Here is a 16,739-nt window from a genome sequence, read left to right on the forward strand (position 1 = left end):
GATTGTCCAAGTTCGAGAGACTGTGTTTCGTGTTTCTCTCTCTCTCTCTCTCTCTCTCTCTCTCTCTCTCTCTCTCTCTCTCTCTCCTCTCTCTCTCTCTCTCTCTCTCTCTCTCTCTCTCTCTCTCTCTCTCTCTCTCTCTCTCTCTCTCTCTTCTCTCTCTCTCTCTCTCTCTCTCTCTCTCTCGCCGTGTAGTAGAGCTTGCGATGATTTCGATTTGACTCGTTTCTAACTTACACCTGTCGTGTTGTTCATTTTCTAGGTATAGACAAAATAAATGATTCAGAAGTATGGAAACCCGAAGATATAACTCTCTCTCAACTTCAGGATTAGATGCTGTACATCGGACAACAAAACTGTTGAACGCATCCCCAGTGTACACGATACACAAAGGTGGTAGCAGTCAAGGGTATCTATAACAGATCAACTGTATTATAACGCACAGCATAATCAAGCCACGCGATTGTCATCGATAAGACGATTTTTTTAGTGAGCTTTGTAAGAGTCGAGGTATTTCAGGTTTCACACGTTGTGGCAGCTCGTTGTGGTAGTAGAGGTCGCAGTCCAGGCTGAAGTTGTAGTAGCAGTTGGTTCCTGTTAGTTGTTTAACGCCGAACTTTTTTTTTTGCTATGTGACGACTGTCTGTAAATACAAATCCGGTCTCGACTCGGACGACCCAGTGACTGACCTAATCAGCATCACAATGGAAAAACGATGACATACAAGACCGACATTGACCACCCGATCCCGTTAGTTGCCTGTTAGGACAAGCATGAGTTGCTGTGGACAATTAGCAAGTTTGGTTTTACGCCGTCTTTGACAATTTTCCAGCAGTGTCACGGCGGGGGACACCAGAAATGGGCTTCACACATTATACCCAAGTGGGGAATCGAACCCGGGTCATGACGAGGGAACGCTTTACCATTAGGCTGTCCCACTGCCCCAGCAGTAGTGGTAGTGGGTGAGGCCTTATGATATACGTCACTCGTAACGATGAAGTAATCACGTGGATGCCAAAATAGAAGACATCAAACAAAAATTGAACTTTAATGTTTGTCGATATCTATAACTGTTCTTCTGGGAACGCTGGGAGACGAAGGTCTCTGTGGCTACTGATACACTGTGCCGACAGGCTTCCAATGACATGCAGCAGATTATCCTGACCATATCGGATAGCTCGCCACAGACGAGTCCCGCCAAAAGTGCGGATAGTCATGTCCACGAGCAGACAACAGATATACCAGTTCTGTAAATGCCGCCCTTGCGTGTGCTGTGTTGTTACATGTGCAGCAGGTGAAGTTCCGGGTCATCTTCAGACCAATGGGATGTACTCTGACACTGTGTGAGACATTCACACATGTGGAAGGGAGAATTGTATCCACGATGCTGTGGTGGAGCATACGTGGATCTCGTGCCAATGCTATGCGGCCTTGGAATGTGATCAGTGAGTGAGTTTAGTTTTACGCCGCTATTCCTTCAATATCACGGCGGGGGACACCAGAAAATGGGCTTCACTCATTGTGCCCATGGGAGGGAATCGAACCCGGGTCTCGGCGTGATGAGCGAACGCTTTAACCACTAGGCTACCGGAATGTGATCAAGACTAAGCGGATGCCGGAAAACACACAAACACGTACGCACGCACGCACGCACGCACGATATGTTTACACATAGAGGTAACTTTTAGCATATTCTTACGCATTATATATGCGAAAATTAGGCTACGAACACGATCGGGTGACCAGGCGCTCTGATGAAATATGCCACCGTATCCACCGATCCCGTAGATCGATGCTCACGTTGTTGACCACTGGATTGTCAGGTCTAGACTCGATTATTTACAAACCCCCCACCATATAACTCTAATACTGATGAGTGTGGCGTTAAACAAACAACCAACCAAGCTTGAAATTCAAAATGTCGTGGCGTCTACTTGTTATCACAGCTGGCCCTAATAAGTGCATTGACTATTGTCGAAATAGACATTGACTAACAACACATCGGTTTAACTGTCTTACAGAACGTATGTATCAGGTCGTGTGTACTTCGTGTGCATAGCTATGGTGTTAAAGGGCGGTGGGGTAGCCTTGTGGTTAAAGCGTTCGCTCGTCACGCCGAAGCCCCGGGTTCGATTGTCCACATGGGTACAATGTGTGACGCCCATTTTCTGGTATCCCCCGCCGTGACAACGCTGGAATATTGCTAAAACCGGCGTAAAACCAAACTCACTCACTCACTATGGTGTTAAAACACCACTGTCGTCGGCGATAGCCAATGCTTGCCTGACACATTCGTCACAAGTGAAGATTTTACATACGCATCATTGTATACTGTGGCTGTGTGTTTGTTTTGTTGTTGTTGTTGTTGTTGTTGTTGTTGTTGTTGTTTCAGACATGCCAGCTATATGATGATGGTCTGTGAATAATCGAGTCTGGACAACCCAGTGATCAACAGCAGGAGTATATACACATATACACAACTGGGATACCATAACGCGTTTCAGCCAGGCCAGCGAGTCAGATCACTCCATCCCATTAGTCGCCTCTTACGGCAAGCATTGGTTGCCGAAGTTAAATTCGAACCCGGATCTATATATATTTGTTTGTTTGTTGTGCAACGCCGCACTCAGCAATTTTCCAGCTATATTCCAGCGATCTGTAAATATTCGAGTCTGGACCAGACAATTCAGTGATGAACAGATCACATGTATCATCCACATCAGTGGGCCTGACTACCCGATCCCCTCAGTCGCCTCTTACGACAACAATGAGTTACTGAAAACCAACTGTAACCCGGAACTTTTAATCATCATCATATTTAGTCGTAGAAAAAAAACGCCAAAAACCCAAAATCTAAAAAAGTATATCGTTCCTGTTGGAATTGATTGTTTGTTTCGAAACACAAGAAGATTGTTCTGTTCCCGTTCTAAAGTTTAATATACGCTTGGCGGATATGTATGAACTTTCTTCATCAACACAGATTTGTCTTACGTCAAGGACCTGCAAATATCATGTTAAAGTCACCTCACAGAAGTTTGTATTGGCATCTGTGCAGCACAGCAATGCAAATGTATACAATACGTAACATACAGTACATGGAATGTAGCGCATGTGTTAATTCACGGATACATGAGCACCCACCTTTACGGCATACAGTAAGGATGTTGTCAATTTGTAATCAGTCTAAACCCATTGAAAACATTGAGGCATGTGGGAGGCCAGTGGTGATGAAGACGTGTTTTGATTTGAGACCTTCCCCAAGGCTCCTGACTGGCTGGCTGACTGACGGAGTATTCCAGCAATGGGCTTCAGACATGGTACACATGTGGGTCTTCCGCGTGACGAGCAAATGCTTTAGATATAGGATATTTATATGGTGCACACATCCACGCACAAGTGCATACTCAAGGCGCTGGTATTTCTTCCATCGATCACTGGATGACACTCTCAACAGCAAATCGTGTTTCAATACCAACTCCCTTAGGGGAATACAACTCTTCCTGCCACTTGGTGCACCGAGTTTATTGTGGATTTCTCATCCGAACGAGGTACCCATTCGCAGCTGGGTGGACTGGGACACATAGTCACAGTACGTTGCTGTACCCGCAACTAGGTGTATGCACGTATTCATGAGGCCATCATCTGGTCATATACCAATGGATTCGTGGGTTCTTTTTAAGTGCATAGGGTTGTGTACTGTACACAAGGGGTTGTGACAACACTGAAAGAGCCTGCACACAAAGTTAAAGGTCACATGCAACGTAAAACACAACTTTGCAGATTCTGGTACCTTTCGGTATGCACTTACCGAAACAAATCATAAAAAATGCCAATTCAACCTATAAAGTTTAAAAAACGCGATGAAAAAAAGCCCGCGAAATAGGAGTTCAAACGTTTCACCATCTCCAGAACGCATGCACAGCGAATAGGTTCGCTGAGCTTGAAACAGTAATCATGCCCAGCGTCTGAGGTCGTGAGCAGTAGTCTAATCTTGGTTGTGTGCACAAACAAGTAAATAATCTACTCCTTACGTAGAAAAACTTGTTGATTGTGGTAAACAGTCTCTGTCACAGAGAAAGCTCAGTGTCTGGTTTATTCACACCTATATATGTCTGCCTGCCTGTCTGCTAAAGACAACATGCAGTAAACAGCTTCAATCATTGACCACGTGCAATTTGAACTTAACATCTAGCAGACTATACGACATAAAGAAAATAAGTTGATTTATGACTCGTGCACCCGAGTCCCGTCTCTGCCACATTATGTAATTAGGCAGGTGTGATACACATGACATGTTTTTATGTCTGTGGGTTGCAAACAAACTACATTCACTTTTTTTCGGAGGACTGGATCTGACGGAAACTGGTGCAAACTCTTGTCAGTTTCAAGACCTGCTTTGAACTTGGACGAATGACAGATTCAAGCCAAGCAGTAGTTTACCATCTCAACTGACATGATTTTTGATTGGATCGAGCGCAAATTCAGAGAACATGTATTTTCAAAACCCAACATATCTATATATATTCTTCATGGATAACCACTTCTTTTAGTGTGTATGATTTTGTTTGCCAACAGTATATGAATCCGTACTGTAACGACGCATCAAGTACACAAAAAGAAGTTGTTATCCATAAAGAATCTTACTTTCTTGTGAGTTGCTATACTTCTAAAACGCCCATCAAACAAATCATCTTTCTGTACACACAATGAACCCTCAGCATATCAGCAAATGAAACAGCCAATCAGAAGCCGTCGTTACACTTGGGTGCACATCCACCCGCTATGACTGGGTTCGGTCTCCAGAGGGCTTCGTTTTGGGACAAGTCAGCCCAAGTACAAAATATTGCACTTTTGAATCGCGATTGTACGCTTATAATTTTGTTTTTCGTGTTTTTTTTTATAAAAACAGCAATGTGTATCACATGTCATGAATAAGTGATAAATGTGTTTGATTCTTTTGTTGCATGTGACCTTTAACTTCAGGGTTTTTACACCCGATCACAGGTGGGCTCGATCCCGACACCTTAACATCGCTGGATCACTAGCCTGGCGCCTTAGCCAGCTCGCCCACTGCTTTACCCACTAGGCAACCACCCCACCCCACCCCACACACCCCCACGAGGCTCTCGGAACATTGCTAGATCTACTACCCACAGAAAATCAGTAAAATCTTTCTGGGGCAGTGAGGTAGCCTAGTGGTTAAAGCTCACTCACCCCAGGTGTCATTGACACATATGTAGTTCTACATTATGGTTATCCAGTTAACATTTGGAATAATGCTGAGTAAACAACATTCACACACTCATTGATAAACATGATACACATAAGTGGAAGTTTCAATACTTCCCTACTAGTTACCATGGCACATGATAATCCCAGGCACATATTTATATCATGTATTCACCCACAGGCTAACAGTAGCGCAAACGTGTTATGTAGCATAGAAGAAGACTTGTCATATTCTCTATGCTGCGTAACCCCATTTGCACTACAGTTCGCCTGTGATTCACTACAATACAGGTGTTATGGGTAACCTAGCGGAAAGGTGTTTGCCCATCCAACATTAGTCTCTGGCTTGATTCCCAACATGGGCCCAATTCATTCTGCCAAGTTCTGCTATCACCTGCCAATAGTCATGCTGGCATACATGATCCTGTATTTGAAGAGCATTTAGAATGCATTAGAAAAGCAAGATTTGTGGATGTCAACTTCTTCATTGTGAACAACACAATGTTTCTGAGGTATGCTTGCTCCTTCCACCTAATGAAGGAGCAAGCATACCTCCGAAATGTTGAGTTATTCACAATAAAGAGGTTGACATCCATAGATGTTCCTGTTCTTTACATCATCCTTTCAAAGATATGAGGCTAGTAAGTACTCTGGATTGCTAGCTTCTGCTGGAATTAAACAACAGACTCCTCTATGTAAGCTGAAGCAGTTTATTCAAGCAGAGAACTGTACAATTTCATGATATTTCATGTTTTTCTTAACACTACTAACTTTTAATAAAATTACAAATAAACACATTAAAAGACTGCGTTTATTTTTTTAAAAAATGAACACTTCCTGATAAGTCCTTGGACAAAACAAAAATTGAACTAAAAAATATTAAGGTATCATGTATTTCTAAATATGGAAACACTTATGTAGGAGAGCACTTAAAACAGGACAACACTAAGATAGGTGAGCACTTAAAGATGATAGCACTTAAAAAGGGCTAATATTCATCTTCTACACAGTACAAGATGAGGATCATCTATCTGTCACTTTGTATCTCAAAGACAGGAAACCAATCCCTGTTTCATTGAACCAACACAAAACCAACAACTTCTACTTTAAGTGAGTGGGATGAGTTTTACGCCGCACTCAGCAATATTCCAGCTATACGGCGGACGTCTGTAAATAATCGAGACTGGACCAGACAATCCAGTGATCAACAGCATGAGCAGCGATCTGCGCAATTGGGAACCGATGACATGTGTCAACCAAGTCAGCGAGCCTGACCACCCGATCCCATTGGTCACCTCTTACGACAAGCATAGTCGCCTTTTATGGCAAGCATGGGTTATCTACTTTAAAGCACTATGGTTTAACAATCCACTAACATAATGAGAAAACAAATACATAAACAGTTTATACATATTAATGTTAAAGAAGCTAAAACTGACATTTGCTACTCCATAGTATGTCAAGAAAATCGTATTTGAAATTGTCTAGAATTATTAAAGACCGAATACAAATTTTTGAATATATTCATTTCTACTATTTTTATTGGTCATGTGATTTAAAATGAAAATAGGATATATCTGAAAAGGCAGACTTTAGATCATTTATGTTTCTCTAAGTTCTTGTGCGTGCTTGTGTGCTTGCGTGCGTGTCACTGTTCAGAGCTTACATGCATGCAGGTAAAGGCATTTCACAGAAAGTTTATATCTGCAAAACTAGTCAAATAGTGCAGCAAAGTTTGGCAGCTTGTCTTCTTCCATTTCGGCCCTGTTCATCATACCGCTTGTTGTGCGGCTACAATGACGGTGGTAGGGGTCAGCGGATTTTCGCCTCAGTAGTTTCTGACGAAGACTGTTCTTGATATCTTTCCCTCCACCAGGGGGCACTGGTTTCTTCAGTGAGATTTCTGATGGGGCTGGATCGGACATCTCCAGCGATGTCATCAGGTCACTGGACTCTGCCGAGATGCTTGAAGCTGAGGGAGAGGATGGTGGCAGAATCGTAGGCAGGACAACTGTGGAAACAAACGTGATCAGAACATGTAATGCAGTAATTGTCTGAAGATAATGAATATTTATATATCAGTTTCATATATTGTGTAATAATCTGCCAGTGACAAATTATTGTGGTGAAATTTTAATGACTGTCTCCTTACTACTTAACTCTTAAAGTAGCCTAGAGGTTAAAGCATTGGTTCATCACACCAAAGACCCGGGTTTGATTCCTTTATGGGTACAATGTATGAAGTCCATTTCTGGTGACCCCACCCCTACTGAAGTGAGTGAGCATAGTTTTACACTCTGTAATATTCCAGCCATCAGACAGCAGTTTGTAAATAATCAAGTCTTGACCAGACAATCCAGTGATCAACAGCATGAGCATCAATCTGTGCAACTGGGATCCAATGACCATGATTTTAGTAAAAACTAAAACTGAATCAAAACCCAACTGAATGTAAGTTCTAGAATCAATACACATGAATCTGACCAGGGAGGTGAAAAGAACAGCTGAGACCCTGACCTTGATCTTGTACTTGGTTCTGGATGTACAACAGTGCTTCCTCAGCTGTCATCCTGACTTTAGGGTCCCCAACCAGAAGACACTGCAGCAGTTCACGGGTCTTTACAGGCAGCTCGGCTGGGATGCCATACTCCTGGATGTAATTAGGGCTGTGTGCAAGCTGTGGAAAAGAACGGCAAAATGTGCTAAATGATGGGTTTGACACAAACTGAAGTGACACAAACAGACACATCATAAGAGCCTTATTACAAAAAAATTGGATTGTATTGTCTGTTGTTTAAAACTGCACTCACATTAATTTTCTACCTATCTGACAGCAGTAAGTGAACAGTTGAGCCTAATCCAGACAATCCAGTGATTGACATCATGAGCATCAATCTACACAGTATGCAATGACATGTGTCAACGAAGTCAGTCTGTGTGATGGTCCTATGTGATAGGTGCCTCTTACAACAACCAAGGGTTGCTGAAGACCAATTGTAACCCAGATCTTTTTTTTTAGTGGGTAGCTGGATGGATGGATGCAAAACGACCATCAGCTGCAGGACAATTAAACTATTGAACTTGAAGGTTTACATTAGCTTAATGGCCCGTGAAGGCCCTGGAGTAGAATAGGCCTTCAGCGACCCTTCAGCTTGCTATAAAAGGCAACTGTGCTTGATGTTAGAGGTGACTAACGGGATCAAGTGGTTAGGCTTGCTGACTTGGTTGGCACATGTCATTGGTTCCCAATTGCACAGATCGATGCTCATGTTGTTGATCACTGGATTGTCTGGTCCAGACTCGATTATTTACAGACGTCCGCCACATAGCTGGAATATTTGCATTATTGCTGAGTGCGGCATAAAACTATACTCACTCACTCACTCACTCACTCACACACCCACTCATTAGCTAAATATTATTGGAGGACCTCTGTTTAATATTCATGAATGTGCATGAAGAGTCTTAAAGTAGCTTTCATCTGACTTCAAACAGAATTATTACAGATTTCAACAAATGTTCTATTTCCAATGAAGCAAACACTGCTTAACACAGAAACAATAAATTAGCAAAACAATTCATGCCAACTAAAATACATCACTAAATACTCACAAAGACAATAAACTTTGGTCGAAGAGCGGCAAACTCCTGAGCACTGCACAAGCTCAATTGGTTTTTCCACAGAAGGAGGACAGTGTGTTGCCCCTGAAGCATGTAAAGGATCGTCAGACCAAGTGCAAACACGTCCGTCTTGCCCGTGATGTCATCAGCTACAAAATATTCAGGAAAGACTGACATCTTGGCAGCGCAGTACTGTCTGCTGGCTTCAGGGGACATGTACTCTGGTGTCCATCCATCATAGCAGATTGCTGTCTCAGGCGTTTTGCTCGTTCCAAAATCTGTCAGTTTGATGACTGGTGAATTGTCCCCTTCATAAGCAATGCAAATGTTGTCCGCTGAAAGTCAATATTGTTGAAAATGGATCAAAGGTGACAGATCAAGAAAGATTTTTGCTAACACTGAATCATTCAAATACCTTATTTAAGATTTACTTGACTTAACTTTCTATGAAACTATATGAAATTTAAAATTTCAACAACTCAATCTCCATGGTATTCGCAGTCAACATGATGCAGCATGTAATTGATTAACTGTGGCTGATCACAACTATTCACTGCAACCACTCTGCCTTCAAAATGCTCAAGTTTCGCGATCTTATAAAGATGTCCACCTGTACCTCTACCTGTACCAGACTTTTGTTTGGCAATGAAATACCATCCTAATGTTATTGCCATATTTACATTTAGAATATACTACTCACGCTTGATGTCAAGATGCAGGATCTCAAACACAGTGTGCATGTAGGCAAGGGCAGAGAACCCCTGCTTGGCAATCCTCATCACAGCGTCAGGCGTCCACCATTCCCGCCAGTTGGCATTGGTTGCAATGAAGGCAGACAGGGACACACCTACAAGGTCAGCAAAATGTGTGAGTGAGTGAGTGAGTGAGTTTGGTTTTAAGCCAGCGTTAGCAATATTTCAGCAATATCACAGCACCAGAAATGGGCTTTGCATATTGTACTCATGTGAGGAATCAAACCCAGGCCTCTGACTTCATGAACAAATGCATTAACCACTAGGCTACCCCTTTGCTGCAATAAGTGTTAGTGACTCCTTGACACAAAACCACTTGCCTTTGACACAGCCAGCCAGACAAAACCACTATTTTGGTAAAAAAGTTTGACTCGTAAGTTCATGTTTTCAAAATTTTAGAGGTATGTTACAAATGTATTTTTTACCACTTAAATTCAACAAAAATGTAGTCTCAGCCTTAATGTTCCATCCTCTTTACTTGACCTGTTATTATAATAATTTTCTTCAATGACAGGTGTCATGTTTTACCAATCCTTTTCCGCAAATAAATCCTAATGACACATGTAACCAGGGGAGATAACTCTCATTAAACTGGTGCTAGGAGCATTTAAACAAATAAGAAACATGTTGTTCACTTTTGTCAGAAATTCAAGACCAGTGTGGTGACAGATTCCAGCAAACAGATGAACTAACACATGGTCAAAGGTTGGACCTACCAGCATGCTCCATGAGGATCTCATGCTGACCTTCCCGGAAGATGTAGCCAAGGAAACCTGTGATGTTCGGATGGCATAGAGTGTTCAGCACCTCAACTTCCTTCTTTTGGAATCGTGCAGAAATCTGGCAACAAATATGGCAGTCCATACTAGTTCGTTTGTTTAATGCAACAGTCAGCAAGAGTTATGTGGTGGCAGCTTTCAAATGAGTGAATGAGTGAGTGAGTTTAGTTTTATGCCGCTCTCAACCATATTCCAGCCATATGGTGGCAGTCTGTAAATAATTGAGTCTGGAGCAGACAATCCAGACAGTCAATAGTGCGCAAATTAGAGACCAATGATATGTTTCAACTATGTCAGCAAGCATGACCGTTAATCACCTCGTACGACAAGCATAGTCACCGTTTGTGACAAGCATGGGTTTCTGAAGACCTATTCCATCCCGGATCTTCATAGGTCGGGTTTTTAAATAATCATATTTGGACAAGACTATTGATTGACAGCATGAGCATCAAACCATGCAATTCATAATAGTGAGACGGTATACCACTGTATTCGTAGAACTGCCGTAATTTGCCTTTGTTTTGGTATATGCTAACTAAAAATTCTGCATTTTTGGTTTTCATGGCATTATTTTATTAACCTTTTTAAACCTTTTCCCAAAAGGTCTAGAAATCAAATCTTTTTCACAAAATCTATGCATTTCGTTGCTAGACGGCTCTCGACAGTTCTGTTCATAATAATCATATCACACACAGAACTGACAGGCCTTGTACTGCAACGTGTACCATTTCACCCTCGGTAATTGGAACATGACGACATACATTTGCACTTTGAACATGTTGAAAGCATGATATTTTCTTTAATTTAGAGTTGAGCCACCACCACATACCAAGCTATCAGTAATTCGATAAAACCCTTGACAGTTCTTTAACCAAACTTAAATCGCCACAAAATATGAATACAAATTTTTATATTCACCTTCTTGTTCACATACTTCTTCCCAGACCTGTGTTCACAGAGGTCGACTTGGCCAAAACCTCCATGACCCAGCTCTTTTATCACCTGGAATTCTTTTCCACAGTCATATCTGCGTTGTGAAGATGGTTTCATGCCCTGAAAATGAGGTGATAACTTCAGATAAACACCAAATTTTATCAGAAGCAGCAGCAACAGCACCAGCAGCAACATCTCCACCTCCCAATAACATTTAATAGCAAATTTAATTTGTACACTATTTTTCAGTCGTTAAAGATCTTTTCAGAGAATGAAATAAAAATCACTTAAATCATCATTTTATTGAGACATTAATCATGAAAACTACTACCAAATGGCTGATTTTTTAAAAATAACAGAAAAAAACTCACACTGTCCAAAATAACTCCATATGTTCCTTTTTTCTGTTTAGCAAACACACTAAACAACAGTGACACATCCTGGCTAGATCCAAGAACCACGCACCTGTGCAGAAGTGAATAAAAAAAACACACTTTAGACAACTAGACACAACATGATCCTGGTATAATACAGGCTCATACAGTTTCATTAGCAGCAATCAAGCATTTGATTACAATTTACAATACTTCATACATGAAAGTAACGTTTCAAAATTACTTAAAGACTTAATATTTTTTGTTTAGAAAAATGCTGCTGTTCCCATGCACGATAATTGAACATGCTTTTCAGCAATTAGATGTATGATCCTAATGCAAATCACCTGCATCATGTTAGCAGTTTGTTCCCCCAAGGAACATTCTAGGATAGTTGTCACAGAGTATTTGTCCTACAATATCCATCATCAGTGTTGCTAGGTTCGCATTTTCTCAAACCATATTAACCCCTAAATCTATGGCTGTGTCTATCACAATTTCGCTACCTGCCCTTGCTTTCCACTTCTCAGTTTTGACTAAGGTACTACGTCAAATCGATTTGGAAGGAATGGGACTCAACTCAAAAATGTACTAGAACTTGTACTTGACTAAGGAAGTGTAATGTCAAATATAACATATGTTACATTTGACCACTTTCTAAATGCCATTGTGTAATCACAGGAAAACATTAGCTCATACGAACTGACAATGGCTTTGGTTTCTGGGTAATACTAGTTAACCAATTCTTTTCTCTTATACTGCCATTTGATTTTTCTGTAAAATGATATTGGAAACCAGGGAAGGGTAATTTGTGATCCCCAGAACCACAAGTATGAATCCAAAGTCTTATAAAAATTTCAACAAGCCCTGGAGATACAGAGGATGAACACTAAGAACAACATAATTCCACATCATGACCGTACTTACTGTGAGTCATTGTAAACATCAACACTCTCCTCCTCCACACTGCTCTTGGCCTTGACATTGATATCTTTCACATCATGGAAGCTGCTGCTGCCACCACTGAGGATGGTGATGCTTTCCACCACTGTGTGAGCCACCACAGTTCCCCTTGGCCTTATGTTTAGGTTCTCAAGTGTGTCAGGGACCGTCTCCTCTTCTTGGTCTTCTACAAACAGGAACTCCTCCTTCATGATGTCCTGGTTTTGCTGCACAATATGCTTCCCCTGTTTATAGGGTCCACTGGTATACAGGGAGCTGACTTTCTGAATCCCAGTCTTTCCTGCTGGGAAGCAGATATCATCTGGGAAGTGCCCATTATCATCTACAAAAAAAGAAACACCTCTGTCAGAAAAAGTGTTAGAGTAAGTGAATAAGTTTACTTTTACTACTTTTGAGCAACATTCTAGGACACCAGAAATGGGCTTCATACATTGTATCCATGTTGGGAGTCAAACCCAGGTCTTCTGAGACACAAGCAAAATCTTTAAGACAGGTTCAAACCTATACACAGATGGGGTATGGCCTTCTTGCCTTGTCAAACCCAGGTCTTCTGAGACACAAGCGAAATCTTTAAGACAGGTTCAAACCTATACACAGATGGGGTGAGGCCTTCTTGCCTTGTCAAACCCAGGTCTTCTGAGACACAAGCGAAATCTTTAAGATGGGGTTCAAACCTATACACAGATGGGGTATGGCCTTCTTGCCTTGTCAAACCCAGGTCTTCTGAGACACAAGCGAAATCTTTAAGACAGGTTCAAACCTATACACAGATGGGGTGAGGCCTTCTTGCCTTGTCAAAGCTGTTTTTCAAAGACAAAGCCATACAGCATTCAAGTACATTCTATGAAATGTCACAAAATTGATTTACCAGTTCATGATGAAATTAAGCCTTAGTGTAAAGAAGCATGCTATGAAGGCTAACTAAAATGTATGCATGCAGACAGCCTATAAAACTTACATTTAGAAAAAAAATTCTTTTTTAAGAATCCAGATTTGAATTTTCCACTGTGTCAGTCACATGACCAGAAGAGGTGCATTTTCATCGAAACAAGCCTGTGACTTGCCTTAAAGCTTTATATTTCAGACAAGCTTTAAAAATGACCCTCACTCCCCTGACGCCATGCTGTGCAGGGTTAGGGCTGTACACTTATTTCATGGAAGACTTTTATTTTCAGAAAATAAGGAAAATTTTAAATCTCATTTGTGCTAATCAAACTTATCTCCTTAACCATCAAAATATGATGTGAAAAGGTTGTTGGACATTTAACAGGTTTTTTTTCAAGAAGTAAATTCCTGTTGTTACAGACATCATTAGTCCTGTCACTCAAGGGCAGATAACATCTACACTGCTGTGGAGTAACCAATGAGAGGCACAATTGGAAACCCATGGGTTTTTTGGAGGTTTGCACCCCAGCCCTTGACCACTCGGCTACCCCACTGCCCTACAAGGTGTTGGGAGGTACGCATGAAAATCAAATAAAATCATTCAAAGTTGAAATTACACAAAGGTCACATAAAACTCTGTTGATGTCTAAAGTTTATCATAATATTAGGGATATGAGACAAACATCAAAATCAAAACAAAGCCGTAATATGGAATGCCTGTTACAGAAACAGAGTGTCTGAGCATTTAGAGTTAATTATAACACACAAGGGACAAGGACAGCCAGTCTGTGGATTTTGTATTTTAAGTTCAATCACTTAACGCTCACTGGAACCTAGCCAAAACAATTTATTATTTGATGGGTAGATTTTTGCCATTCTCATTGGCCTACTTGGTCAGATGAGCTTTGATGCTGGGCAAAGTCAACCTCGGCATGTCGCGAAAGGTTGATATAACAATCCAAGCACCAAGCAAAATAGATCTGGGATATTGTTAACTCCACACTCCTCGCATTACGCTAGATAAGGAAGCATGTACATGTCACATAAGAACAGGCGTTGAGTACTTTTGTCATGTAATAAAACAATAATTGACTTCAGTCCGGGTGATCCAATGATTTATCGACCATGGACATGTGATATTCACCTCGGTTTCACCTCCCTGGATCAACCTCACTGGAAGTAAATAACTGTACAATGTCTTTATAGTCACAGTTTTCTTACCTTGAACAATTTTCTGCTTTAAGGGATAAAAGTAGCAGTTCTGTCCATCTCTATCATCAGTCACTTGTTGTGCGCTGCTTTCAGGTAATCTTCGTAATGCAGTCTCCATTTCCTGCAAAACACAAATGACTTTCAGCTAAAGGAGAGGCTAAACAAAGTAGTTCATAAAATGTCTTTCAAGATCTAAAATTTAGAAGAAGTATGCCTGTCTGACATAAATCTGAAAAGTGAACAAAGACATAAAGATAAAAGTAATAAACATGTGACATGTGAGAAAGAAAAATAATGTTTTGTTTACTCAAGAAAATATGCAAATGTCTGTGGAGATTTGCCCTTAAAGCTTAATGCTACCAGTGGCTACAGGGATTTTTACAAGTCTGACACACTGTGAGGTTAACCTCTGCATGTAAAGGGGAATCCCCTCTCACAATAATCTCAGCAATAATGATGACATTTTGTCTTAAACATACACACATAGCATATAGTAATACTGACTTATGAGGATGTGAACAGAAATGTTTTTCAGAAACATTTAAACTGTGGTAGCATTATGTCAAAATCAATCAATTTGCTGCTTGGTATCTTCATCATGTTTATGGGCAGAGACTATATTGAGGTCATAACACCATATAGTTTTGCTAATTAATTAAAAGATTAAATCAACATGCTCACGTGCTGACATAAATATACCTAAGGTCATTGGTAGTATTTGTCGATCAACTTCTCCCTTATCGTGCTTACTAAACTGTTACTAGAGAATGAACACTATCTCTGGCATTTTTTTTCTCCAACCAATGGACGCCATATTGAATGTTCTGAGGTTAACCACACTACGCAGTACGCTGCACCAGCCATAATTGTTTATAGGTGTTAGAATCATAAAGTCATTAGATCTAACATAAATAATAACATCATACCATGATGGGAAACGGTAAGAGTTCTGCGCGTACAAACCACAAGGAACAACAAAACAAACAAACAGATTAAACATTTTCTCTACTCTAGTTTAATAGCTTTAGCAAGTGGGGAGCATTGCGGCGGAATGCCTGACCAACCAAGGCTATGGTCGAATGCACATGAAATTAAGCGGTGGAGCAACCAATAATGCAGTTTGCTAATCAGCGGTAATGAGCACGGACCTATTCACGATCAAATCGAAATCACTGCATTTTGTATCATGGCGAATGAATCTGAAGTTGTGCAACACTTCTGGCTGTCACAGGTTTCACGCACTCATAGGTCGGGTCCTTAGAATGATGAATGAGGAATATAAGGAGGTCCATGCATGGAGAAAATGTGCGAGGAGGTACAAACGGACATTTATCAGTCAGAAACAAGTCAACAAGTCGCGCAGAAATTCTTGGATGTATGATTGTACGTACAGGCACGTGGAAGGAAATCGGGGAATCCCCTTTTGGTTTAGATCAGCATACATGTTTCCATTTTCCCCAAATCCTAGTCAGTTCACGATCTACTGATGTTAATACACATGTAAACACGTTCTCAGATACATATGTGACACGTCGGTACATATATAAATCTTAAACAATTTAGGACAACTCGAAAAAATTGAAAAAGTGTAAGCTTTACTTACTAGTGTTATCGTTTCCTGTTCGTCGTTGCGCAAACGTAGCGGGTTGACTGGTTATTTGCCTACAATTGCTGGTGTTTATCTTCAGAGCGCTTCTCAAAGTGTCAACCAGTTTAGTAATATACTCGCCCAACACTGAAATGTCGCTGCTACATTATATCATGAAGTTGTTGTTATAATCCGTGATTTCATTGAGTCGAATTCCAATAAAGCCTTTTCAACAATCAATTAAATAATTGATCATCTCCGGATAACTCCGTTAAATATAGACTGGGCTTAGGTCTATTCATGTATATGAAATGCGGATCTGCATCAACAGTAAAACCAGTTAAATTAGAGGGAGACAACTGCATGGTCTTCAGTTACGTGCACTGTTTTTCTGCGTGCTAAT

General features: G+C 40.8%; 1 protein-coding gene across 2 annotated transcripts; it reads right to left on the reverse strand.

Moving 5' to 3' along the window:
• Positions 1-5,925: 5,925 nt before the first annotated feature.
• Positions 5,926-16,418, reverse strand: LOC137297752 (uncharacterized). 2 transcript variants are annotated; one of them, XM_067829694.1, is made up of 10 exons: positions 16,352-16,418; positions 14,758-14,869; positions 12,616-12,973; positions 11,686-11,779; positions 11,300-11,434; positions 10,319-10,442; positions 9,551-9,697; positions 8,842-9,185; positions 7,747-7,906; positions 5,926-7,240 (listed from the first exon to the last, which is right to left on the reverse strand). In XM_067829694.1, exons 2-10 carry the CDS (start codon positions 14,864-14,866, stop codon positions 6,942-6,944), a joined length of 1,770 nt encoding a protein of 589 aa, XP_067685795.1. In that variant the 5' UTR covers positions 14,867-14,869; positions 16,352-16,418; the 3' UTR covers positions 5,926-6,941. The 2 variants fall into 2 exon arrangements, with proteins under 2 accessions (XP_067685795.1, XP_067685804.1); XM_067829703.1 differs by lacking the exon at positions 16,352-16,418 and adding an exon at positions 15,897-16,167.
• Between the last annotated feature and the right edge of the window lie 321 nt (positions 16,419-16,739).

The sequence above is a fragment of the Haliotis asinina genome, chromosome 1 (assembly GCF_037392515.1).
Source record: "Haliotis asinina isolate JCU_RB_2024 chromosome 1, JCU_Hal_asi_v2, whole genome shotgun sequence".
Lineage (NCBI taxonomy): Eukaryota > Metazoa > Mollusca > Gastropoda > Lepetellida > Haliotidae > Haliotis > Haliotis asinina.